Genomic DNA, 9,076 nt, shown 5'->3' on the forward strand with positions numbered 1-9,076 from the left:
TTTCAGATTGTGATACGTAACTCATCCAGATAAGTAACTTTTGTTTGATTAAGTAACTTTTAAGTGCAGTAATTTGTTTTTTAAAACGTTTTGCCTTCCCAATTCTTGGTATTGCGAAATTTATTTTCCAAAATGTTGTTACAGTAAATTACATAACTACTCATTGGATGAAGGAAAATCCTAGAACGATGAAAAGAAACTGATGCAACAACAAATTACATAGAAAACGGAAACACAATTACTCAATTAGTGTAATTAAGTTAAAATATTAAACTTTTTACATTAAATTACTGATCAACAAGATGCCTCAAAATTATATTTCCAAATATACCTCCACCTACTTTCTTTTATATATATATATATAGATTTGATTATTATACATAAAAAACATTATTTATAACTTGTTTGATTCATAAAAACATTATTCAATATTATTTCTTGACGTATTCATAATCAAATCAAATAAATATAAATGACGTCATACATATACTACCCTCATTTCCAAATATAAGATTATTTTCAAGTTGTCTTTTGTATTAAAGATTTTTTACTAAAAAAATGATTTAGCGACCGAAAATTCCGGTCTCTAAATAATTAAATTCTGTCACTAAATTGATTGCAACTAAATTCTGTGTAGCAAAAACTCTGGTCGTTAAGTCCTCAGCAACCGAATAAAACTTTAATCGGTATTTAGCGATCAAAAAAGTCAGTCGCAAGTACCTAAAATTTGGTCACTATGTGTTGGGTTACTATTTTGCTTGAGACCAAATTGGCAACCGAAAGTATCGGTGGCTGCCTCAGTCGCTAACCAATAATAAAACTTTTAAATATAAAATAAATTAAAAATAAAATTCAGTGGCGAAGTCGGTCACTGTTGAATAATTAATTTTAAACAAAACTAAAAATAAATAAATTCAGTCGCTAATATTATAATATAAAATGAATTAAAACTCTGCCCAATTTGGCCGCTAATTACTAATTATTTAAAACAAATTTATTTAAAATCTTATTCGTTGGCTAATTCGGTTGCTATTTAATATTTATTCTTAAATATAAAATATTTTAAAAATACAATTCGATCATTTAATAATGAATTTTAAAATAAAATAAATTAAATAAATCGGTCACAACTTCGGTCGCTAAATGAAAATATATTTTCCATGTTTTTCATTCATTACATTTTGACCTGCTTAATAATCAACAACTGTAAATATAATTCTTAATTAAACTGTATAAATAAAAGTGGACAATTATAATGTGTTAATGACCCGTGTATAGTGCCTATACCTACAAAATACAAAGACCATTAAACAAGAAATTTGGGAACAGGAAATATCTTGAACCACCTATTCAGGAAGAGTCAAGTTAGCATCATAAAATGATTTTATTGTTCCAATGTATTCTCAATAGTCAATGAAAAAATACGCTTGAAAGAGGGCAATAGACATTCAACTTGTATTATTACCTCATTAAAGGAGTAATTAGTTCCTTGTAAATGTAAGATAAGACTACTTCTAGAATAGATCAAACATTTGAAAGGAGATATGTTTAGTGCAATTTCACTTACATGGACATTGTTTTCCCTCAGCTGCAGGAATGATTTCAGATCCAAAGTCATTAGGTGTAGGATATCTCCATTTCAGAAGCCTGACTAAATCATCTGTCTTGAATACATAACCCCATAGATGCAAAATATATGGTGACCTTTTTGCTTCATAGGGTGGCAACCCGAGCACACAAGTATCTACTTGCTACAAAGAAGCAACAAGAAAACATGATTAGACAGAGAGTACAGATAAATATATTATGATCACATTATTATGCCACAATACAACATATAATTTCAAATATTTTGACCTGCAAGTTTGCAGGACTATTTCATACTCGTAGAAAGGTAGAAATGTAGAATAAGAGCCTAAGGCAACTTTAGGATTCAAATGTAGAAGTTTGCAAATTGAGCCTATATATATATATATATATATAAACATGCAAGTTACAGATTGCTAAAGAAAAATGGTTCATCGTTGATGCTTGCTCAGTTACTCACCTTAACTATTATTTTGATTCAACAACTACATCAACCCAGCATTAGGAAAGGGGAAAAAAAGACAAACAAATTATGTGCTCTTAATTTCTATAATTGATAATAGGAGACTGAATTTCCAGAATAGGTCAACAACACACCTTTCCAACTCCAGCGGCAAGTTCACCATCAGGCGGTGGTCGTGGGATCACCACATTCACCAAAGTACCTGCATAAAGTGAAAACAAAAACAGTGAAATATGCAAATAAATTTTCATAGACATGCAATGAAGAAGCATGCGAGGACAAAGGTTATAGAGGCTTCAGTCTGTAAGTTAGGCCTGATTCTCTATGAGAATATGGGACTACAATTTGGCTGTAAAACAAACAACCCAGAAAATTACTATTAATTCACACTTCACGGATAATAGGAGCACTAAGAAAACTAAATATTACAATTAAAATCCATAAAATCAAAATTATGAATTTAAGAAATTAGAGGAATTAAAATCACATTTTAACCAATATTTTTTGCCTTGTATGTTAGAACTTGAATTATTGGAGCGACGTGAAAGCGACAAACTTGACCCCCCAAAATATGTTTTCTAGAAGCTATCAAACATATGATAGAAACAAACTAGCTAGAATGAAGCTATAAAACATATAATCAAACTAGATCAGAAAGTCTTAAGTAGTATAGCCATAGGTATCCAAATTAAGTAGTAATTAGTTAACATTCAGATGAGTAAATGTATTTTTGTATGAGTATTTTTATTCTTTAATGTAACTTATAAATGTTATATATGTTTTTTTACACATAATGTTATATATGTTAAAATATATATAATATTATGTTAATATCTAAAATGAACACAATTTACTTCAAAATTTCTTTAAATTATATAAACCTGCAATAGAAAGTTAATAAGAGAATAAATGCAACGTAATGTAGAGGAGAAAATGTCTCTGGATGAGTTAACATACAAGCAAAGATATATGATTAACTAGAAATAAAAACACTAGGGAGAAAATTGGAAAAGCACCCATAGAAGAAATTAGAAAAGATGGGTTCACAGTTCACTAACTTGCCTTAAGTAAGGACATTATTCAGAAGTTTAAACCAAATGCAGGGTAACCTAAATGCGAGATAACGCTTATGATATGATTCATCATAAAATATCGTGACCATTATTTGATTTAGAGTAAATAGTTTATGTTTTGACGGTATGAATTTTTTTATACTATTATTTAATTATAATTTATTATGGTTAGAAAATTGTTAACTTTTACAATAGCTAACTTATTTTTCTAATTAAACTCTTTGATTTATGTAACCGACTCAGTTCAATAAGAAAAGTTTTTTTATTATGTATTATATATTTTTGCTGTTTAAAATATAGAGCTCGAGAAAGAGAGGGTATTAGTACTTTTTAATTATTATACAACTAACTTGTACTTATTAATCAAATATTATTATAACATTTATAGTTTGGAAATTACAGTTCCAATAATTTCTTTTATTTGACAGTTATTGGGACAATTGCTATGAATGATTATTTGGAAGCCGACACCATTGTTTTCCTTTTCTCAATTGCAGAATGGCTAAAGTCAAGGGCAAGCCACAAGGTATTTATTTATGTTTCTTGCTTAACACTGCCTCAACATTAGTGGATCCATATTCAATTCTATTGTAAAGCCTTATTAGATAATTGAGGGAACCATTGTTCAAACACACATATTCTTGAATAAATCAAGGTATTCATTCATTTATTTACTTTTCATGCTTAACATTGGCCCAAGAATTAACGTATGATTCTTGAATTAATAAAAAAAATTAGTGGACCCAGATTCTATTGCAAAGCCTTATTAGATAATTGAAGTGACCACTGTTCAAACACACACACATATTCCATATATTATAATATACTTATGGATACTGATTTTTTTTTTTGGTAAATGCATATGGATAATGATTGTCATACTTCAAAGGTATAAGGCTGGCTGCAACATGATTCCTTGAAGTTTATTATGTATCTGGGCCAGCAGTGGTTCCCCCAAGCTTAGCCATAACTTGACTAAAGAAAGTTGCAACTGACTGTAGTAATACAAGATCAGAAAAAGATTAAAAAAAAAAGCCAAATTGTCCCAAACAATGCTCTCTCAAGTAGGATCAATATCTGAAAAATGAAATGTTAAATTTAGAAATCTAAGTAAATATTGATTCCTAATTTTTTAAATGTTGGAAAGACTTGGAAGACAAAAATTGCATTAAAATAGAAAATGCAAAACATATAGTGGGACTGAGACACATTAGCAGCGTTTCCTCAACTCAAAAATTATAAGAATCAGAAGTAAAGAGTATGTTAAGAGTGTGGTAACATACTCTAACAAGCTTTGATCAAATGACTAAAATTAATTGGCAAAAAAGATATTTAGCAGATAGCCAAACCAACTTCACTATTCCTAGTTAGAAATTCCAATATTCTATATTACCTGCTCATTAGCTGTAGGAGGAAGGCCTCCAACATACACCCGCCTAGCATGTCATGTAGCCTGTAAATTCAGTACATCAAAGATAGGCCATAATCAGGGAAAGTCATGCTAAACTTAAAATGAAACTTAAATAAGACTGTAGTCAGTCTCAGCAAGCCTCCATACTCGGAAAGACTAAACTTAAAATGTTGTGTTGACGAAGTTAGTGTGTTTCTACTCTTTTTCTATAATGACTCTTTTTCTTCTCAATGAAAGAGAATATTTTCTCCCAGCAGCACAGTGATACTAAACAAACAAAAGCGCAATAAAAAGAAACACATGTAAAAAGAAGACAGAACACACCTTTCACCTACAGCAGCACATGATACTGTAATATCTGTATTTTTTTCAACGTGACTCTGCATATTAATTATAAAAGATAGATAATCAGCAAAAATTGTGAAAATAAAATCAAGAAACACTCCATGTATGAACTCAGTGTGTCTAAAAACTTTGGAACCTTTGGCAAAACTATTCAAAAGACTTGGTGTATGAACATAAGAAGGGTAAGAGAAAAGAAACATAGAGCTAGTTTTTTTTTGTGAATTAATTGCCTTGAATGATACAAAATATTCACAGAATACAATTAGTAATAAATTTCAATAACAAGTAGTGAGAAGAACTTAAAGCCAAATATAATTGCCTTAATTGTCTTGATAATTACACAACTCTGAGTCTCTGATACAAAAAATTAACATGTTTACCTGCACAAGGTCCATGCAATCCATTCGGTATAGATTATCTCCGGCCAAGATCAATACATTTTCAATGTTTGCATGCTTGGCATCCTACAACATTCAATCTATTACTGTCCAATTTAACTTGAGAAAAGAAAAAAAAAAGGAGGGACACGCAGTAATGTATACACAAAAATCTGGCATGTACTAAAGATTATGTTCCCACCTCAAATACCCATGTAAATTGCCTCACAACATTTTCTTTCTCCCTCGTGTCCTTTTGTGATAATGCAATGAAATGGACTTAATTAGTGTAGTGTTTTTCCCTTGGTCCTTTTTTTTATTCTGACTCTTACCGTTAGTCAAGCTGGCATCATGTTTGCAACCAATTTGAAAACTTTTTATGTAGGACCAGAATGGAAATGAGTGTTAGGAATAAAGGCTAAAAAGTTCAATTAAACTTAAAAAATTTGAAGATATTATAACTTATAAGTAGCTCATGGTATGATATACTAATTAAAATTTTAAATAAATACGTATCCACTCCTTTTTCTATGGTAAATAGGGGCAGGGGACCCAAAGAAAGCAAGACAGAAACAATTAAAAGAGATCTCTGAGGCACCATGTGCAAAAACAATTAAAAGAGTTTTTATTCCTAGTCCCCCCACCCCCCTAACAAAAGTAGGATTAGCAACAAAAAAAATACATTTTTAGGGCCAAGTTGGCATACATAAGCATTGGTTACCACATTTAAAAGTGCCACTAACCATAGCCAAAAACATACAATTACAAAAAATAAATATAATAAGCTTCCAAAAGTGTAGATTCCTTCTAAAAACAAAAAACAAGCGGACCCCTTTATATATATAGATTCCTTTTCAGCTCGCATGGAACTTTGAATAACTTTATTTCATCAAACATAATCACCAAAGAGACATTCCTAAAACGCAGACAGAAGGTACATATGGCATAAAACCTCAGAATCTGAGCTAAATGAATGGCAATTATATTATAGATGAATCCTCTGCAATTGACACTGATTCACTGAACAGGAAACTTACCTTCATCCCTCTTCACACTTTCCAATGTCCACAAGCCCCATGGTTGGCCCAATCCCTCCCATAGCCACAGTTTCAGTGAAGTGGTGATTGCGATGGCCATCCCCTCCCATAGCGAAACAGGTACGCATCTTCAGGACGTGGTTGGTGGGGGCCAAAGCGATGGCGTCGGAGAAGTAGTGAATTGCGGTGGGGTAGTCGCCGGAGGAGAAGGCTGTGTTGCCTTTGGCTTTGGCTTCGTCGGCCATAGGGTTTAGGTGAATTAATTTGATTTGATGAAATAAAAAAAAAAAAAAAGAGAGGAGGAAGGGTTTATAGAAAACGAAAAGTACAACTAGAGAGTTTTTGGACAATACAAGGCAATATATAAATTATATTTTATATTTATAAATTCAATATACAGACAAAACAAAATAAATCAGTAAATAAAATCAACTATTTACCTGGAAAAAAGATACAAGATATCAAAAATATGTATATAATAATTTTTATGATTGGAAGAGTGTATCCAATTTGTGCATTTTAAAATAAATCGTTATAATTAAAATAAAAACATGTAAACTTATATAAAATAGAATTAATTATTTAAATAAAATTGTAAACTTAATATAAATTTATTGATTATTATTCGATTAGTGTTTATGTATATGTATATCACGTAATAGATATTTATTTGTATCTAATTATAACTGATGAGTCAATATTCTTAAATATATAAATTAAGATTATAATAACAATATTTTTAAATATAAAATTTATATTTGAAATTATAATAAATAATTTAAATTATGGTATAAAGTTATTTTTAAAATGAAATGATATAATTAGTTAAAAAAATTAAATACAAAAAAAGATTGATTCAAAGCAAAATTCATCTCCTTATTTTGTCTATTTCATAAAATTCAATTCTCTTATTTTTCTAATTTATTATTTGAGTTTCCAAAGTTGATTTTGGAAAGAGTAGAACCATAGTCTTTGAAGTGAGTGATACACTCATTTCTCACTACACCCACATGTATATTTTGATATTTGGTGCAGAATATAGTATTAATATAAATTTTATGTAAAATAGTTCAAAATTTAAACTTTATTGTTTTTTTTATTTATTATATTTTTATAATCTTATATATCATCTTTAAAATATAATATATAACATTAAATTCTATTTTTGCATAAATTAGAATATGTTTACTTATATAACTTTTTTATATATTATATTTTTATCACATTATTCAAAATTTATTTTATACAGTAAAGATATAATATAAATTTTATCTTCAATGTATATTTTTTTATAAAAATTATAATTTCATAAAATGATAATATTTTATTATCTTTAAAAATATTTATACATGTGATTTAATGACAGTATTTTTTTTTCTATATTAAGATATTCTTGTTATTTATTATAATAGTTTTATTTATATTTAACTTCATATAATCAGGTATGTAATTTTTTTAAAGAATTAAATTATATAGTAAAGAGACGTAATTAAATAAAATGATAATATTTTCTATTTTTTAAAATATTTATGTATGTGATTTATTGATAATATTTTTTTTATCTATATTACCATAAATAATATAAATATCTTAATATATAACAAAATTTGTCACTAAATCACAAGCATTATTTTAAAAGATAAATATAATAAAAAATAAAAATAAAACTTATATAAATATACATATTCTAATTTATGTGAAAGTAGAATTTAATCTTATATATTATATTATAAAAGTTAATATTTAAGATTATAAAAAATAAAATAAATTAAAAAATAATAAAATTTAAATTCTGAACTATTTTGGCATAAAAACATAGGCTTAATTGCAGAATTTGTCTCCCAATTACACTAAATCGGTCTCCCTATTTTTTAATACACTATCTCTGTCTCAAAGCTGATTTTAACTATTGACCGTTAAATTTTAAACATTGACTAGACTAGATAGTTGACCAATATTTTTTGAAAAAAATAAAAACTCAAAAAATACTTTAGAGAGAACTAGAACCATAATTCTTGAAGTAAAAAACACAATTTTTACCACCCAAGTACTCATTTGAATAATTTATGCAAAATATAGTATTAATATAAGTTTTATGAGAAAATAGTTCAAAATTCAAATTTTATTATTTTTAATTTATTATATTTTTATAATCTTATATATTATCTTTTAAAATATAATACATAAGATTAAATTCTATTTTCACATAAATTAGAATATGTATATTTATATAAGTTTTATTTTTATTTTATATATTATATTTATCTTTTAAAATAATTTATTTGTGAAGATTAACCCAATTGGACCTAACTTAAATTGGGTACCACCTCTCTCTAATTGATTTTGTCTTGTAGGTGTACCTAAAAGCAAGAGATTCACTATGGTACTTGGATAGTGGCTGCTCTAGGCACATAACGGGTGACAAGTCCAAACTCTCTTGACTTTGTGTCAAAAGATGGAGGATACATCACGTTTGGAGACAATAACAAAGGAAAAAATAATGGGAGAAGGAAATATTGAAAATCAACACAAAACTCAAATAAAGAATGTGTTATATGTGGATGGACTAAAGCATAATCTTCTAAGCATTAGTCAACTTTGTGATAAAGGTTTCAAGATAGAGTTGAACAGAAACTGTTGTCTTATAAGGGAAGCCATATCCGGTAAAGTTGTCCACATTGGTAAGAGAATAGGTAAGATCTATATGCTGAATGTTGAGCATGCATCTTTTCATAAGCTAAGTTGCTTGGTGAGTAAAATAGACGATTCATGGTGGTGGCATC

General features: G+C 28.2%; 1 protein-coding gene across 4 annotated transcripts; it reads right to left on the reverse strand.

Annotated features, from left to right (window-relative positions):
* Positions 1-1,131: 1,131 nt before the first annotated feature.
* Positions 1,132-6,591, reverse strand: LOC114413213 (probable glucose-1-phosphate adenylyltransferase large subunit, chloroplastic). Of its 4 annotated transcripts, none has more exons than XR_003666878.1 (7): positions 6,294-6,591; positions 5,260-5,343; positions 4,859-4,914; positions 4,517-4,576; positions 4,006-4,118; positions 2,185-2,252; positions 1,428-1,751 (listed from the first exon to the last, which is right to left on the reverse strand). XR_003666878.1 is itself a non-coding variant. In XM_028377492.1 (6 exons), the coding sequence occupies exons 1-5, from the start codon at positions 6,297-6,299 to the stop codon at positions 2,213-2,215; spliced, it is 246 nt and encodes an 81-aa protein (XP_028233293.1). In that variant the 5' UTR covers positions 6,300-6,589; the 3' UTR covers positions 1,428-1,751; positions 2,185-2,212. The 4 variants fall into 4 exon arrangements, 2 of the variants coding, with proteins under 2 accessions (XP_028233282.1, XP_028233293.1); XR_003666881.1 differs by lacking the exon at positions 6,294-6,591 and adding an exon at positions 5,459-5,708; XM_028377492.1 differs by lacking the exon at positions 4,006-4,118 and having other exon boundaries at positions 6,294-6,589.
* Positions 6,592-9,076: the final 2,485 nt, after the last annotated feature.

The sequence above is a fragment of the Glycine soja genome, chromosome 1 (assembly GCF_004193775.1).
Source record: "Glycine soja cultivar W05 chromosome 1, ASM419377v2, whole genome shotgun sequence".
Lineage (NCBI taxonomy): Eukaryota > Viridiplantae > Streptophyta > Magnoliopsida > Fabales > Fabaceae > Glycine > Glycine soja.